Source organism: Pleuronectes platessa, chromosome 14, assembly GCF_947347685.1.
Source record: "Pleuronectes platessa chromosome 14, fPlePla1.1, whole genome shotgun sequence".
Lineage (NCBI taxonomy): Eukaryota > Metazoa > Chordata > Actinopteri > Pleuronectiformes > Pleuronectidae > Pleuronectes > Pleuronectes platessa.
This window is the reverse complement of record NC_070639.1, coordinates 20,219,096-20,238,097: the sequence shown is the minus strand read 5'-3', so window position 1 is coordinate 20,238,097 and position 19,002 is coordinate 20,219,096. Positions and strand designations below refer to the sequence as shown.

General features: G+C 42.1%; 1 protein-coding gene across 1 annotated transcript in view; it reads left to right on the top strand.

Annotated features, from left to right (window-relative positions):
- The window catches only part of LOC128455505 (polycystic kidney disease protein 1-like 2), a 30,425-nt gene extending 15,724 nt beyond the window's left edge, over positions 1–14,701 (top strand). Inside the window, 21 exon segments of the mRNA XM_053439176.1 lie at positions 25–215; positions 287–517; positions 685–786; positions 1,428–1,606; positions 1,693–1,839; positions 3,245–3,444; positions 3,645–3,859; positions 3,982–4,189; positions 5,080–5,318; positions 6,081–6,314; positions 7,057–7,177; positions 7,257–7,379; positions 8,695–8,880; positions 9,302–9,632; positions 9,926–10,059; positions 10,640–10,767; positions 11,326–11,486; positions 12,095–12,305; positions 12,987–13,088; positions 13,200–13,331; positions 14,107–14,701. Coding sequence (XP_053295151.1) covers positions 25–215; positions 287–517; positions 685–786; positions 1,428–1,606; positions 1,693–1,839; positions 3,245–3,444; positions 3,645–3,859; positions 3,982–4,189; positions 5,080–5,318; positions 6,081–6,314; positions 7,057–7,177; positions 7,257–7,379; positions 8,695–8,880; positions 9,302–9,632; positions 9,926–10,059; positions 10,640–10,767; positions 11,326–11,486; positions 12,095–12,305; positions 12,987–13,088; positions 13,200–13,331; positions 14,107–14,307 — 3,776 coding nt within the window. The 3' untranslated portion in view covers positions 14,308–14,701.
- The last annotated feature ends 4,301 nt before the right edge of the window (positions 14,702–19,002 follow it).

The following is a 19,002-nucleotide window of genomic DNA, read 5'->3' as shown; positions in this document are numbered from 1 at the left end:
CGAGTGCTTTTGTGTTTGATGCAGAGGAGAGATACACGTGGCTTGTAGACGCAAAGAAGCTCCAGATGGAAACTGGGGTGCACTATCTTGTTGTGAGGCCCATTGTAGGACCAGGCATAAAATCCATCAATGCCACTTTGTCCATCATCTCCATATCTGTTGCGTGTACATTTTGGAATGAATCAACGCTGGAATGGAGCGGCAAAGGATGCAGGGTAAGTAAAATAATTCACTTTGTCAAGGTTGCCATGTTGAGTCAGGTTTAAAGACGGTGCTGTGGTTCAAGGTGGGTGCACAGACGACCCATTTAGTCACCCAGTGCTTCTGCAACCACCTCACCTTCTTCGGAGGCTCCTTCTTCGTCACCCCCAACCTCGTGGACGCGTCCCGCACCGCTGAGCTGTTTGGGACCTTCGCGGAGAACCCTGTGGTCGTGTGCTTCGTGGGTTCACTCTTTGTGGCTTATCTCCTGGTGGTTGTGTGGGCTCGACGCAAAGACATCCAAGATGCGGCCAAGGTAGATTGTCATCTCCCTCACCTTGAGTGTAATCCACCAAAGTTTAATTCATAGTACCTGTATGTATCTTGGAGGAAAACACTGTGAAGTACAAGAAGCAAGAACAATCTTTAAATATGTTTCCTTATTTTAATACCTTCTACTGGATCTTTGTGGCATCTTGGCAGGTGAGGGGGTCAGTGCTAGAGGACAATGACCCCATGGACGAGTATCGATACCTGTTATGTGTCAGCACTGGGCATCGGAGAGGAGCCTCCACTTCCTCTCAGGTAAATGGGTTTTCAGCTCCACATGTACATAGTCAACACAGTTAGATTCCATGAAAAACTCTGCATACACACAAACCTCCCTTCACAAGACATAGGATAAGATACTACTGCTTCAAAATGCTCATTGTGATGTGTATGTGAAGTATTCACACAAAAAACATGTCTGAAGCAAACTCACAGGCTGCTGTGTGCTGTATTTATAAATTTGTAATGTTTTGTTGTGGGGATAGAAGCTGGTTTTTCCATTCAATTATAAAAAAATAATTAATATTTGAGAAATTATGCAAAAGAAATGCAAATTAATGCACCGACCATCTGCTACCGTTCTGTGAGTATTGGGATTTAGTTTTTTAAGATAAACAACTGGTGCTGTGATCTCTCATGTGGATGCCACTGAAGTACTGACGGGGGCAAAGTGTGCATTAATATGATGTCAACATTTCAGACTTAAAACTGTGAAAAACGATATAGGAAATCTTTAATTTATTGATTTCAGGAAGGTTATTGTTTCCTCATCGGTGTTAAAAAAAAGATGCCTGCGGCTAATTCCTCCTCCTCCATGGAGCAGAAGCCTCATTGGAAGTTTAGGCCACTTGCATTCACATCATGATTTCAGGACTAAGAGCACTGGTCTGTTTCAGATAACACTAACCCTGCTGGGTGCTGATGGAAACAGCGAGCCACACCACCTGACAGATCCAAAGAAGTGCGTGTTTGAGAGAGGGGCGGTGGACATGTTCCTGCTCACGACACCCTTCTCACTGGGAGAGCTGCAGGGCGTCCGGCTGTGGCACGACAACTCAGGCAGCCATCCTGCATGGTAGGGAGAGAGATCGATGAATGACAAACCAAACATTCACTTTAGGTCAACCTACTATAGTTGTTATACTGAGTGCTTCTCCTCAGGTATGTCGGCCATGTCATGGTGCAGGATGCACAGACGGACCAGAAATGGCATTTTCTGTGTAACTCCTGGTTGGCCATAGACGTGGGAGATTGTTCCCTTGATAAAGTTGTCCCTGTCTCCACAGAGACAGATTTGAAGAGTTTCAGGTAAGAGCAACACTTTGAGGTACATGGGCATCAAAATCAAACACACACACACGCACACACACACACACGCATACACACACAAATCTACACGTTGAATGTGAAACCCAGACCTGTGTTTTTCATTTCAATATAAACACCATCAAATTAAAATGAATTGCCGTAGCTGGTTTGGATTTTATTTTGAATACCGGCAATTTTCCCACATGTCCAGATGTTGAAAACCATGAGGGGGACAGGGATGTTTTTTTAATTGAGCAATTACTAGACATGTGAGGCTGGCAAGTTCTGAAAAAATTCTCTCAACACTCATCAGAGCAGCAGAAATATTCACAAGGAGACGACTAAATTGTTATTTACAAGGAAACTGGAATAAATCCTCTTAACAGAGAAATGCATGTGCTGAGATATATGACCCAGGACACAAGACTGTGGGAGGAAACCATAGTTCACAGGGAGAAGATGCAAACTCCAGAGACGAACCCCCCGACCTCCTGCAGCGAGGAGACGGTTCAAACCAGTGCACCTCAGTGCCACCACCAAAATCCACTGGAACAACTTTCAAAGAGCCAGTGTTGTTGGAATATAATTTAGTTTATTTTCTAAGAAACTCAAAAGTGCAGATTCACATTTAAGCGCGATGCAATTAGGCAAATAAATTACACGGAGAAAAATTATAATTACGCCGGAAAAGAAAGATTCATTCTAAATCTAGTGATTTTAGAATGTGCGTCATGCAGTTAGCTGACCCTGGGATAGCTAGCTTTTTTTATTACACCTTTAAAAACAGAAATAAATGAGCAAATATATTAAATAAATTGACTCATAAACTGCAAATGAGACTGGATGGAGGAGTAATTAGTTCTCCTGCTAGTGCTTCGAAATGTGATGTTGTCTTGAGCAGTCTTTCTGATGTGTACGCGTCAGAAACAAAACCTTGGAACTCTGACCTCGGTTTAAAATAAACATAGGCTGCTATATCGCTGAATAAATTTTGTCAGTGGTGAGAGAGGTTGTGAATTATTCACACATAAAAAGACACGTCAAGTTTGCAAAGGGCAAACAGCAAACTAACAGGCTGCAGTCTGCTGTGTGTCTCTTTTTTATATTTAACTTCAGACTGAATTAAATGTTTTTGAACTCAACTGCAGTTTATGAAATTAAATGGAATTAAACCTGTCACTTGCCTCTCATCCCAGCTGAGTCACCCGGCGCAGTGAGGCGGTGATGAGCTGAGGATTAGTTTCTCTTTTTAAATGGCTTTGACTCAACGCCGAGGTTTAACAGCAACACAATAACCTGACAGGGGATTAAAATGTGAAGCTAATCCATCCTCAATTAGCAGTTCATGTGGGATAATCATTTTGTTTCTCCCCACCACTTCCCCCTTGTTGCTTTTCTCTTCCAGTAATTTGTTCTATATGAAGACGACAAAGGATTTGAGCGATGGACACCTCTGGTACTCTGTGATCAGCCGCCCGCCGAGCAGCACCTTCACCTGTGTGCAGAGAGTGTCCTGCTGCTTCTCCCTGCTGCTCTGCACCATGCTGACCAGCATCATGTTCTACGGCATCCCCACGGACCCGTCTGAGCAGACCATGGACCTGGGTACTGCACAATGTCATTACAGCTCAATTTAACCCAGGAAAAAAGCTCCAGTGTGCTGTAAATCCTCAGTTGTCTCTTGTGTCCTCAACTTTCTGTTCTTGTAAAGTTGCTTCCACAACTGTTTTTAAACTAACGGGCACATCCAGTCCCACTTCTTCTCTCCCCCCCTCTCTCTGATTGGCTGTCTCGGGTCTTTGCAGGTCACTTTGAGTTCACGTGGCAGCAGTTCATGGTTGGAGTTCAGAGTTCACTCATCATGTTTCCAGTGAACATCCTCATCGTTGGCATCTTCAGAAACACTCGTCCTCGTGAGACGTCGTGCTGCAGACGCAGAGCAGAACAACCGGATGACGGCTCCTCACAGACCGCCTCCACCCAGATGAATGACCACGTCACTTTAGACTCTATTGCCAAGGTAGGAGCTAATCCAGCACCACCTATGACCCTATCTTTGACAACCAGTGGGATCTCGAATACAGTCTCATATCTTGTATAATGTAATTTCCTTTTTTACTTTTACATTTCTCTCTTTCCCAGGACATTAAGAGAATACTCCGCTCATTCTCCAAGAGCATGAAAAGCAACATCCCATCTACAGAGTCCGAGCTCGGGCCTGAACAACCAGCTGACATCGATGCTCTCCTCTCTGTGGTGAAGGATTACATCAGACAGATTTATGAAACCAGTGACGAAGCAGAGTCGAGCACAGAGATTGTTCCTGACGTGGCTCAGCCTCAGGAAGCAGGTGGGCTCCGCTGTGGATAATGGACACATAGTTGGTTTTATTGCTCTGCCTGTATGGAGGATGTTATAAACATCTGGAGCCCTGTGCGGTTTCCAAGTTAACATCTCCTCTCATCAGCCAGGAATGTCAGGTGATCTGACCACTGGGCTATAAATCCAATTGCTAGGAAGTTTCAATCATGTGTCTGTATCATATTCAAAAATATTTATATATTTTTTTAATATGAGTACAAGGTATAGCAACAAAGACACAAAGTGGTATCATTCAATAACCACACATCCAGTACTCTTAGCCACACTAGCACTGTCAAAGCTTCATAGAATACGAATGCTAAGCTGTCATTGTTCTCTATCATAATTAATATGAGGAAGTGCATATATTTTACTTTTCTGGAAGAGCATCACTTGTTCATTTAGTTTGAAATGAACCAGGATTAATTGTTTATTTAGCTTTTATTCCTTGAGTTTGGGAATTTTAGATCGAGAGTTTTAAATAAAATTCAAACATTCATTTTTACAGTTAGAGCCATGTACTTGGCTTGGACTTTGCAGAACATTAAAAAATACAGATAGACCTAAATAAATCCAAAATAAAACAAAACAGAAAATGAAGCTAAGTATGGTCCAAAGTGTCCAAGCGAGTTGTGGCAGCATTAAGAATATCGGTCTGCTGCGGGGGAATGCAGAAAATAAAAGATCCTGTGAACAGATGGGTGAACAGATCAAACTCAGAAAACTACAGCTGGAGGAAAACTGAGAACTGAGACTGGGAAGTTCACTCAAAGAGACAAAAGCCACAGAGTGATCACAACAGCCTCCATGTTGCAGAAATGCCTTCAGCATCCACAGAGCTAACTAATTAAAAAACATCATTTTCTGGGGTATTTACAGATTCAGAAAGCGGAGGCAGTGTGCAGCCTGTGATAGACGTGGAGGGCGTTCAGAAGAGCAACAGAACCCGGTATCTGTACCGGCAGATGTGCCACATCGACAGAGCGCTGGGCCTGCTGGGCTCGTCCGGCTTCCCGAGCCCACACAGCTACAGCCGGGCTCTGCAGCAGGTTCAGGGCATGAAGGTCTTCCTTGAAGATCAGCTCCTCGCGTCCAGCAGCGCCAGCCCGGATGAACTCGTCCAAAACAAGTACGGAAGTCACTCATTAAAAAGACCACACGTGTGGAGCTGCACGTGTTAGTGTGTGTTTTAATTGTTTTACTTAAACGTCACTTGATAGCCTTCGAAATGAATCTTTATTTGCCTTTTTTTAAATATTTATTTTAATTATGTTGTTCTATCATAGTTCATCAATCACAGGCAGCGGGGGATGGTGATCACTTTGAAAATGTTTCTTTGATTGTGATTTCAAGAACACTTAAGATGCATTAGATTGGCTGCTACTGCTGCGCGCGTGTGTGTGCGTGTGTGTGCGTGTGTGTGTGTGGGATGTGTGTGGGTGTGTGCGTTTGCAGTTTATGAATACATTTATCCCTGCACACAATTAAGTTTGACCCGAATGTCTTCAAACTGTTGCCATGATAGATTAGTTCTGTCTTGCATATTTGAAATTGTTTCAAAGTGGCTCATAGAGATACAGCATCTATCTTCTCCTGTCCCTCCCAGCAAGACGGTGAATAAACATATTTCCCTAAAATATTGAATAATTCATGGCAGAAAGCTGTCTGTGAGTGATGGGCCAAAACTTTAGTATAATATATAATCATCTATTTCCTTTTCTGTCTAATTCATGATATCACAAGTGAAGTGTTAGGGTTCATCAAGCCTGAAGTAAAATCTTCAGAGTTAATTGCACGGTAGTAAAGACTCAACTCCAGTAACTATGAAGCTGGATTTAAGTGAATGCTTTTCTTCAACATTCAGGTTGAGTCCTGCAGAGAGCTCTAGTGGTGACGGTCAGAAGAAGAAGGAGAAGAAGAAGGGCTGCTGTCATGGAGGGCTGCCCTGGTGGTTCATCTTTGTCGGCTGGCTGCTCGTGATAGCTACCAGTTCCGTAGCAGGATTTTACACGATGCTTTACGGTTTGAAATTTGGGAAGGATCGCTCCTGCAGCTGGTTGGTGTCCATGATCGTGTCCTTCTTTCAGAGCATCCTCATCATTCAGCCTCTGAAGGTGAGAAAAGAACGAGTCTCCCCCTCCTCGTTATAACCGCGCACCTTTAGAAAAGTTAAAAAATAGTTACTTCTATGTGAGTTTGCTTGATTTAGTCAAGACCACTCTCAAATAACTGAAATAAGTATAATTTGGGGATACAGCTGTGTTCTGGGACCTCCCTGTTCTTCCTCGTGCATTTATGAAAAAGCCTGAGGCAGCGAGAGCAAACCTCCATGTTCTCCATGGAAAGGCTGGGATGGAAAGCAGCAGATAAAAGAACCCGGCACAGATATTATATACTTCTCTCATCACATCATTATTTCTTTAAATATCGCTCTATTATTTTCAATATATAACAACCAGTCTGATAGAGATAAAAACGGTCACACAACTGTTTCTTCCCCTCTCTCTTCTTTCACCTCTCTTCCACCCACCTCTCCTCTCTTTCCCATTTTGTCTCGCTGGTTCTGCTGGATGCTGTGACCAGTTAATGAGGGAGTTTCTTCCCTCCACAGTCGCAAAATGTGTTATGGGGTTTTCTCGTCAGAAGCCTCTCAGATGTGTTGTTTGTGAAGAGGCGATGCAGTTGAAGCAGCAAGAGAAAATGCATTCGAGGAAAACCAATTATATGAGCTGGTCCGGCAGAGGGATCTGCTGCTGCCAGCTGCAGGACTGTGGCTGAGCTTGACCTGGTGACCTACCTGACACGGCTCACTCTGAGAGCCTTTGAATTCTCTCATGCTCCTGCCTCTCACTTCAGGTGCTGTGTCTTGCAGCCTACTTTGCACTGGTCATAAAGAAAGTTGACGAGGAAGATTTTCAAAATGTGGCATTTGACTCAAAAGCAGGTAAAAAAAAATGACCCACTATAAAATCTCTTGGTCTCAGACTTTGATCGAAAGGTTATCTTAAATGTTCTGGTTTACAAAAACATCTCCTCCCCCACAGGCGAGTGTAAAGACCAACACACGCTCCGACAGGACAGGAGTGTTTACCAGCCGCCTCCTCCTGGAGACGTTGAGAGGATGAAGAGGATCAAGATGATTGAGCAGAAGGCCTTTGCCCTCTTCAGAGAGATTTTCAGTAAGCAGCAACACTGATATGATTCAACACAACACTGAGTTGTCAAATATTTGCTCGAGTTTAACCAAAGTAATCCAGTCATAAAGGATAGAAAAATAAATAATAATATGCAACTGTATACTCAATAAGTCCATGTTTACTGTGTCTTGCACTCTATGGTACTACATTGCACAGATAATCCATGGAGCATATTTATTGTGTTATATTCTTCTCACCTCGATATTTTGTATAACTCTTAAAAGCACGGTATTCATCGTGGAAGGCAGAGAATGGATTTCATTGACAAGACAGTGCATATGAGAATAAACGCTTTGAACTTGAACTTGAACTTGAACTTGTGTGCTACAGCTTTGCAGCCTGAATAGTGAATAGCTGAAATACTGGATACATTTAGAGGCTTGCATATGCAGAGGACAAACATTTGAACAACCCAGCTGGATTTGTTCTGTCTCTTATAAGGACACCATCTCTGAACTCATGCTTCTCTGACAATTAGATACCCACTCGCCTTCCAGACATTCCACTAAGGGATCCCCTAAACAATCAAAACCAACAGGAAGCTTGCTCAGGTTAACAGATATGTGCACAAGAAAAAACCACCATGCAAAGTGAAGCAAACATACTATTCATGCAAATAACACAAAATCAGCCCAGCACCTTTACTTGGATGGTAGGGGAGAGCGGGGTAATGTGGGACATCGGGTAATTTGAGACACCCCTCTATCTAGGCAACGGAACACATTTGTGGTCATGTGACCATTATGTTTTCAAGCCCCTCCCATTCACCCCTTGCCACGAAGGAGAAGTTGGTGCTGGTGCTGTGGAAAGTATGTTTTAAAAAAAAAAAAAGTAAAATCAGATGAGATGGAGGAGGAGCCAAACACTTGAATCAACTAGCTGACCAGTTCCATGGCCTTGCTCCAGTTAAGTGCCGTGAACTGGCATTTGAATACGCAGAGAAAAACAATATCCCTGTCCCTAACAATTGGACAGATAAACAATGTGCCGGTAAGCTAGGGTGTGCAAGAGATCACATGAATCATAATAATCATAAATGTGCTTAATTGACCAATCCCCATGATTCTGTTACTAGTCCGATATTAGTGGTTGTCAGTCTAGCTGTTGGGATTTTAACTATTACAACATCTGTTGTTATGGTAGTTTTAAAGTGGAAAAAGTAAGTGGACCCCTTTACCCCGTAGCTGGGGTGAAGTGGGACACAAGACCACTTTTTTTAAAACAATCATATTTTACACTGCCCTTTATGCTGAAGACATTATGATCATTTTCCATTGATCTGCGTTGTGTGATTCAGTCTACACAGGCTTCATGTGGATGCTGCTGCTGGTGGCGTACGGCCAGAGGGATCCCAATGCCTTCCACCTGAACCAGCACATCAGGAACAGCTTCAGTCCAAGCACCTCACAGAGCATGAGTCTCAGGGACGTGTTCACCTGGGCCAACACGTCTCTGCTCAGTAACCTCTTTGGAGTTTATCCAGGTACAGAGGATAGAAGAAACTGGCTCTTCTGTTTTCCTCCTATTAGACACAATGTTGTGTCAGAGCTGCAGAGAACGGTTTGAACTTTGGTGTTTTACAAATGCCTCCCTGGGAAATCTTATTCTATTTTGATTCATACAAAATATGTATTCTGTGTTTCACTTCAAGATAAATAGCGTCCAGCCAGATTGTTAGGCACATTGGTTTGTACGTCTAAGAATACATTTGTGAGTGTTGAGCTAAACCTTGTGCTTGTGTTTCTATCACTGTGTCAACATAGATTTTCAAATAACTCATCACTGTTGCATCAGTTCTATAAAGACATAAGTGTGTTCAGGCTCGCATTACAAAGTGTATGTGTCACTGACAAACTGTGGGACCTACAGAGGCTATAGAGAAACTGTAATGAGCTCTGTTCCAGGATTTATCACGGATGGAAACTCGAAGCTGGTGGGAAACGCTCGTCTTCGTCAGCTGAGAGTGAAGAAGAGCTCCTGTCAGATCGCGGGCTCCATGCTGCATCTGGTGCCGGACTGCCACGCACCGTATTCATGGGAGGTGGAGGACATGGACTCCTATGACTCTGGTTGGAACCAGTCTCTGGGGGATAACACCACGCTGAGCTCCCCCAGCCCCTGGACGTACCAGACTCAGGCCCAGCTCAGGTCCTACCCGGTGTGGAGCAAAATGGTGCTCTACAGGGGGGGGGGCTTTGTAGCGGTGCTTGGCCCTGATTTGGAGAATGCCAGCAGGTAAGTTAGCAAACGGGAATATACTGACAGGAGAATCAATGACCCTCAGATTGAGGAGAGCAACAAATAGGGTGAATTCGGATAATGTGGGAGAACTGAGCTCCAGATTTCTGGTTCTAACAGAATCTAGTGTGACTGAAATCACATGACTTCATTGCCCCCCGGTGTCACAGAAATCAAAATCCATAGATGCATATGTGTTGTGTATTAACAAAGACTGTATATAAAACACATCATTTGATCACGAATAGATTACAGAGCAGTTAAAACCTCCTTGTGTTCTTGATTCACAGAACCATCGAGTATCTGTTCAGGAACAAATGGCTGGACACGTACACACGGGCATTCTTTGTAGAGTTCACCATTTACAACGCCAACGTCAACCTCTTCTGCATCGTGACTCTCTTACTGGAGACTGCAGCTGCTGGTGAGTTTGAGAATGTATATATCACATATCTGCTTGGACGTGTGGGTGAGATCCTCATAAAACTAACACTAATAGAATGTCCCTTCTTAAAAAAAAGAGCGTTAAAGATTGTAAATAAAACCACAATCAGAGAACCAACCAACCCAATATGTATAAAAGTAAAATCACTTAAGTTTAAAGACTTTAAACACAAGTCAAATCAGGAATATTAGAAAACAATCGTTATGCAGCCGCCGTTTCAAAGGAGAGAAATTCAGCAATGATGTTGAGGAATTCATATTTTCAAGGAACAGTCATTGAGGATTAAACTGAAAACAGCTTAACAGTCAAATGAATCTTGAACTAGACGGCTGTGGAGGGGAAGTGGCAGAGCAGCAGGATGTGTGTTAGGATGTGTAAATGCTTAGTTTGCTTTATTTTGTTTGTCTGCTCTTGCTGAGTCATGACTGTTTACTTGCTGATTGTGGCTATTTATGATCCAAGCTGCATTATTGCACAAAATGTTTAATGAAACGTGAACAAATCGAGGTAGAACTCGCTAAGAATTGATCGTAATAAATCTTTTCTTATTGACCTTTAGGGGCGTTTCAGTTCCACAGCGAGCGGCAGAGTGTCCGACTCTACCAGTCCACTGGGAACCTCTACATCTTCGTCATGGCTGCCGAGATCATATACCTGCTTTTCATCATCTATTACATGTTTGTGCAGGTAAACTCTGACATGACTGTGAGTATCAACCTCAAGGAAGTTTATTTGTTCTCTAAGGGATTCTGAAGCTCAGACTTACTGCAGAAGATGAGGCCTCATTAGTCTTCACATGCACCCAGCGGTCTGCACCTGAGATTTGAAGGGAGCTTGCTTCTCTCATAGATACACTTTATACAACTTTAACATCGGTGTGACTCCCAAGTTGTTTTATTAAATAATAATTATAATGCCTTAATGATGAGGTTAATGTTGTTGCAAGGCTATAATTCCATTAATCTGTCTCTACTATGTGATTTTCTGTTATTCAGTTTTTAATCGTACAGCAGTGAGTCAGCTCTCTTCATGACCATTTTGATCAGTGTTCATGGGGGTTCACTGTTATCTGTAATTACTGAGACTGAAGTGTCTCCATCCTTGCAGCCCAGACAGTGATTGCATTTTCAGAATGTACTGGACTATAAATATAATGTTCAAGAACGGACATCATAAATATATATATATATATTCAAGACTGAAGGTTCAAGCAGGTTTCTGTTTTGTTTATTTTTATGCTGAAAGGGCAAATTAATGAAGCAGCAGCGGTGGAGTTACTTCAGCAGCAAGTGGAACCTCCTGGAGCTGTCAATCATCTTATTGAGCCTGAGCGCCTTGGCTGTTTTCATAATGAGGACCCTGCTCGGAGACCGTGATGTGACCTACTACCAAAACCACAAAGACCAGTGAGACCAGCCTTTAAATCATCTTTAGACTGTGGGGAGTCGAAACCAAATGTCAAATCAACACTTTCAGAAATGCAGAGGCTGTCTGGTGGACTTCATGTTGTGGTTAGAAAATACCTTTTTGTTTTTTAATTATCTCCAGTTTGATTATCACTAAATTATTTTTGTGTTGGTTGTTGTTTTACTTCATTATCTTTTTTGCAAGTTTGAGCAGTTTCAAACTCTGCTACCTTATACTTTCACTACCTTCTGGGAAATACATATTTATCAGCTCCCTTTAGTTTTATACATTAAATTAAAGTATATATAGTAAACATTGTAGTTCAAGTATGTCTTATAGGGTCTAGCTAGCTGGTGCTCTTTGTCTTGTTTCAAGTGTCAGCGAGTTCAAAACTCAACTACCAGAGTGTTAAGTAAAAGTAAAAGTTAGACGTTCCTCCACTCAGATTCACATAATGACCCAATAAAAAGCGTCCTGATCCCCATGTTGTTAAAAACACGAGGCTCAAATGCTGACCTTTTTAATAAAGCAGCTAAAAATAGCTCCACCTCAACCAGCTGCACCAACACAAAGCTCTTATGCTTATGTGAACCTCCCCTTTTTGCAGATTTCCCAGTTTCTACGAGACGGCCTACACAGACTCCGTGCTTCAGTATCTGATCGCCTTCCTGGTGCTGCTCGCCACCGTCAAACTGTGGCACCTGCTCCGGCTCAACCCCAAGATGTACATGGTCACCGCCACGCTGCAGAGGGCCTGGGGCGACATCTCCGGCCTCCTCATGGTCATTGGGATCATGTTCATAGCGTATTCCATTGCCGTGAGTATCTCCTCCATTTGCCACGATGTCTCTGTTCCTCATTCCTTACAGGGGGAGGAAGATCAAGTGCTCTGTTTTTATGATGTAAGCCCCTTTTAGTCGTTTTTAAAAATAACAATAAAAGGGATTTACTTAGCCTCTTAATTAATGATCAGTAAACCGGTTCCGTTTAATTTCCCTTTCTCCTTAAAAGCATGTTGCACTTGCACCTATTATAAGGTTAGATTGGTCGGGGAGTAAGAGAGGAAGTAGCAATAACACAGCACGATCAAAATCATTGCTCATGTCTGAGTCATTATCAGAACTTGGCAAATAAGGTTCAGATACTTTGAAGGTCATCTTATTTCTAAGAATCAGTTCTCATCTCACAGTTAAGGTGTTTCTACTGAAGACCAGCAGACAGTTGGGTGAGTGCATCATGTGACTCCAGGATTTACCAGGGTCCTATTACAGTGATGGTGGTGCAGTGGGAAATCGTCATTAATATATTCATGAATAAAATCTTCTAATTTCATCTTTTGCCGTCCTCTATGGTGAAAATGACAATATGTAAATGAAGTAGTTTAAATACTAATGAAAGAATCTGAGTCTACCGTCTCCAGCCTGATCTGTTTAATGAAACTGGAAGCTTGATGAACAGGATTGATTCCCCTGCTGGTGTGAACATCCTACTTGTTCTAGTGCAATGTGATTTACGGCTGGAGGATCTCATCTTATAAAACCCTGGGGGATGCTCTCCTCACCATCATCAGCCTGCAGCTGGGCATTTTTAACTACGGAGAGGTGAGTGAGCTCTTCCCAATCCCACCACATTAAATGTTTTGCTTTTTAAAAAAATCATAGAACTCAAGTGGTCAGCTTCACTTTAAAATGTGTGACTCACTCTCTCGCCAGGTTTTGGACAACAGCCCTATGCTTGGTGGATGTCTCATCGGCTCCTGTATCGTGTTCATGACGTTTGTGGTGCTCAACCTGCTCATTACAGCCATCCTCGTGGCCTTTAAGCAAGAGCAGCTCAATCACAAGGTGAACGTGGTCAGGAGTTTGGATTTAAACAAGAGACATTTTATGCTTTTTCAGTTTATTCTCCTTTCCTCATGTGATAACATGTGGTGTGTGATCAACGCCCCTTTAGTAAAACCAGGTAAAGAGAGATCAGAGACAGACATTTCCTATAAGTGCTGGAAGTTCTTGACCAATCACATCAGAGTGGGCCAGCTGTCCACTTAGGGGTCTTACAGAGACAGGAGCTAAAACTAACAGAGGCTGAAAAGAGGAGCTGCAGCATTCGGGAGAAGAGGACACACACACTTAAAGAAAAGATTCACACTGTAATTTATCCTCTATATTGCTCATATGGCACGGACAGCAAGAATATACAAAAGGGCAAGGAGTGCAAACGCTTACACTTTCACACATTCTGTTTCACAGCCCTGCCATATGTGTATAATAGAGATTTGAACTCTTAGACTTCAGTCTGAATCTCTTGTTGATCCGTGTGTGAGTCCTCCTCTGCTTCACAAGACTCCTCCTGACGTCTGCACCAGAAAGTAGACAAAGAACCGGCAGTTTGTCAAAGTGCTGCGACCCTTTTCTGACCATTAGGAGCAAATCATTACAAGTTATTACCCAAATTAGAAGTATGATTCTAAATGTGAGCGCATTGTCTCCTTTAAGGAGCTAAACAAAAAGTCAAATCTTGTCTTTGTGTGGCTCTGATGCTTTTCATACAGATGTTTCTGTAACCATCATTTCTGGAAACACTCTCTGAATCTGTCCCTTGTCCTCTCTCACCCTCAAGCCCTCAGAGGAGCAGGAGATTGTCGACGTGATGCTGAAGCAGATCTACAGTTTCTTTGGGATCAGATGTAAAGAAACAAAAGAGGAAAGACTCTCGGAGCCTGAGGTGAACGGCAGCTCTGGCTCGATCCTCCACAGCAGCGGAAATATCAAATCTGTCGACCTCAACATTTCTCAGACGTCTGAGAAACCAACAAAGTGATAAACCCGTGATGTAACATATCTTTGACTGTTAATGAAAGTTACTAAAATCCTGATGCTCATCTGTTCATTATACTTTGCTTTGTGTTAATATGTTAATACTTACACATATGACTTTAAAGCACATCAGGAAACATACACACCTTTAGGCTAGGGAATATATATATATAAATAATTCTTATTTGTTTAGGTCTGTATTTGTTATTATTTTGTATGTACTCTATGTATGTGGTTGTGTGTTTTTGTGTAGGTGTGTGTGTGAGCACTGTATAATTAAATGTGTTCTGCCTTTCCTTCCAGTAATCTGTACTGTGTCGAAGTGATATTTAAAGAAACCATCAAGATGTTCAATCTTTGTTCATCTGGAGACACACGTGTGGTAACCATGTAGGCAGCCAATAATTAAAATATCTCAAAGCCTTAATTAAGTCAGTCGACCGGGATCTGATTCCATCTTCATTTCAGCACAAATTGTTCCAGCAACAGCTACAGCAAGGAAAATTGAAGTTTGTATTCTTGCTAAGAACATTTTCTGCCTCGTCTTAGTCTCAATTATCCACTAACAAAAGTTGCTGAATGTTTTATTGTTGTTGGATGTTTGAATATCGACGGCATGAATGTCCATCTCCTGTTCAACCAGTTCAGCACATGTAATTTGAGGCAGCAGTAATAGGGGGGGGGGGGGGGGGGGGGGGGGGGGCTGTGTCAATGAGGAGTTAAGTGTTACAGCCCTAATGTACAGAGAGTGAGCATTTCGATGCGAGGCGGATATCAATGTGTCAGTCACTTGCTTTATCCAGCAGAGAAATTACAGACTCCACCACTGACATTAAAACGTCTGTATCAAAGGGGTTATTACAAAAAGAATCCCACCGTAAATAAAGAGAAAGGCCAGGCAAGTATATCACATTTCAACAATAAGGCGACTTAAACTGCTTTACATGAGATATACATGTTTCATGACTAATTGTTGAATCAACACAAGACTGGACAAAAAAATAATTATTTAAAAGGAAATAAGAGTGAAATACAGAATAAAGAAAGAGTGAAAATAACAGATTAGTGTAAGAAATGGTAATTATAGGTTCATTAAAAAGCAAATAGGAAACTATGAAAGTGCGATTTTTCTTTTTGTGGAAATCTTCAACTGAATCAACGAGATAAAAGAAAAGTTCTACCTCAAAAAATGTGGAATATAGAAAACCAGACGCTGCATAATCCATGTTTTAATCAAAAAGTGGAATTTGTTTTTATGTGAAAAGAAAGTTAACTTTTAGATTATTTAATTCATTACAACTGCTAAGAGTGTGGTGATGCTTGAAATGACTGAAAAACAAGAGCTTGTTACCAAACCCTTTTTTTGTTTGTTTTTTACCTCATTACTATTAATCTTTGTCACTTCATTCTGACAAAGGAGCTTATCTTCGCCCCGACTGATCTGAGGTCTGCAGAAGCTTCGGTCTTCACGATTAAAATCATAACCATTCAGTGCAGCGGCTCCAGTTGTCATGGTAGCCGTAATATAACAGTCACAGTGTGATTACCTGTCGACTCAATTTACATCTTCCATGGAAATGTGTTCAGTCTCCAGATGGTGTCTGGATATGATTTTCACCTGGTTGCGTTAACACCGGGTTTTATAATGTGATTCCAGTTTCCACATCAAGGTCCGATGGCCGTCTGGTCACTTTGTCCATCTGACATCACATCGTCCTCTCATCTGTGAGTCCCGTCCAGCAGCAACGAAGACAGAAGAAGATGGTTTTCATGACGCTGCTTCATTGTGTTGTTGCTTTTCGATTGGTCCTCTGTTAATAATGTGAGGACTGATGATGGGTTCACAGGGTTTGCTAGCCAACCCACCCGTGTGGCTGTTGTATGAGGTTCGAGGGCTTCTTTGCATTTACACTTGAGGTCCTCTGGAGGTCCATCGTCTTGGTTTTACTTTCACGTGATCAAGCTCTGAAAAAAAACATTTTAATATTAAAATGTCTTGTTTGTCTTGCAGTAAGAGTTTGACTAAGGTTAGAGGATCATGGTTTCGATAATAAACAAACCATTAGGGCTGTCACAACTAAAAGAAACCACAGTGAGAGTCTCAATAGGGAGTAAACTGGTCTCCTGTGTCAGAGACCTGACTAACTCACTCTTGGAGGTAAACCTGCTGCAAATCACATTCTCCCTCTTTCATATTACTAATTGAGTCGGCAGTCAGTGTAATTAAAATATATTTAGCTCCTCAGATCAGTTTATTTATCAACAAAAACACAGTCACGGCCATGAAACTGACAGAAATATTAGAGACAACAGCTTCCAGAGACCATGACCTACTGCAGTCACAATAAGTTATTAAAAGAATGGTGAGAGACAATAACAGATCATGTATAAGACAGAACATGTAGGAGTCTATGTGCAGGAGTGTATGCATGGGAATTAGATTGAACTCGGAAAATAAAAAAGAACTGAAACTCAAAGTGATGAACTCTAAAGTTGTAATCTGAGACCATTTATCTGGTCGACAAAGACATAGGAGCTGTCATTATTCTGTCCCTGTGTGGAGACCATGTTTTATTGTGGGCTCTTGTTACTTTGACCTTGAAATCTACCTTGCGTCTGATTTCTGGATCTGTGTCTGTAAAATGTTAAATGTATCACCACCTGATTTGTTTTGTGCTTATTTGTTTTTCTTGTTTGCGAACCCTTCACTTCCTCGTTGATTAGTTCCCCCTGCGTCTTCTTAATCCGTGGATTTAAACCTTGCTGCCCGGAGCCAAGGTGTCACATTAATCTCTCTCAGCATCCCAGTAGTGTTTACTTCCCCGTTCGTCATTGATCAAGTTTTATTATTCTGACCCCTGCTCATAAGTCAAATTAAAGACCGTCCATTGGATCTGTACCCGTGTGGCATCTGCATTTAGATCCTCACCCATTGCATGACATTACAGGAACTTACAATAGTTATAATAAGAAATGACCAGAATTAGTAGAAGTTGTTAAGATCCCAGAGTTATAGTTTAGAACAGTGCTGGAATATTCAGAGTAAACTGAAAATAAGATGTGGGACACTCCTCCTTTTCACCTGAGACACACTGTTAGTTAATTCTGTGTCTGTCCTGTATCCTCTCCTCTCCCTGTCTCTCCAGTAGCTCTGTCTCTTCTCCTCCTGTTCTCCTCTCCTCTCTCCTGCTCTGCTCATCAATGGAATGAAACCACGACTTCTTAACCAATCAGTTATTTGAGCAAATCAACCAATATCAGATTACACAAAGAAAAGCATTAATAAATGATTTCACCCCACGGAGGATCAATGCTCATTAATATCCATACAGACACAACACAACTGGATGCCAGATACAAGCCAGTGCAATGTGGTCTCTATGCTGTTGGACTCACTGCAGTGTAATCAGTGCATGTGCCTCCGTCCATCACCTCATTTAACCTCATCGCTTCCTCTTAGTGTTCTTTAAAAGTTCTCCAACAGCCTGTGAGTCACGCCTCGGGGGTTGAGTTCCTCCTGATGCTGCCAACGGCAAACAATTAGAACCATCTCACACAAACATGTTCACATGTCGAGAAGCTAGAAGTGGATTAAGTGGGATTGAGTGACAAACACATCCATCCCTCCATTATCTATACTGCCTACCCTCCACTGAGTCCAGTGGAGAGACACCCTGGACACGTGGCCAGATCATCATAGAGACAAACGACCGCTCACTCTCACATTCATTCTGTCAATTCTTCACTTCTTTCTCCATGTTGTGGTAATCAACACGGTGTTCTGACCATCGTGTGCAGTCTCCTATGGTCTCTGTTGTTTTTCATGTCAGTCAATGCACACACACACACACACACACACACACACACACACACACACACACAAAGATGAGGATGTTTTAGGACGTCACAATATATTTGTAGATGAAGTGTTTATTAGAAATTTTGATTGAAGTCAGTTAAAATATGGATTTCATTCATCAATCAAAACACTGTCAGAGAGGACATTTGCACTCCGGAGGATGATCAGCCTTGAGCCAGTGTAGGTTTATGTGTTCCATTGTCATCTGGCTATGTGTGTGTGTGTGTGTGTGTGTGTGTGTCTCACAGTGCATATGCAGAACCAAGTCTGTACTTATGGCCACTCAGGTTGTAGCAGCTCTGGAGCCTCCCTGCAGTGAAAAGTGATGAGATTGGCGATTGTCTCTCCCTGTCTTTCAGTCCCTGGAGGAAGAGGAGAGGCTTTACCTCAACTCTACAAATGGAAGACAATATAATTTCATAACTATCTATCTGTAGCTAACTAGTCTTTCTGCAGAATGGTTTCCACTGTGGACTTTTCTACTTGTGTGAAAAGTGCTTGTTTAAAATATACCTGCACAGTGTAGCCTCTTCCCTAATGCAACAGCCATCCACATCATTATGGCGGTGTCACAGCCTCTTTTGAATCCATTTCAGGTATTTCATCAGAACTGATCGTGCTGTGGCTCAGGGGGGAGACCGGGTCGTCCTCTAACCAGAGGGTCTTGGTTTGATCCCAGTCTTCCCCTTCCACAAGACACAGTGTGCTGTTCACATGGAGTTCCATCTGTTCCCTCTTGTGAGTGATAACTTTCATAAATATTTAAAATAAACAATGTAACTGAATGCATTCTAAAATGAACTGGGTTACGTGGTTTTTATATATCGATATTTGATGATA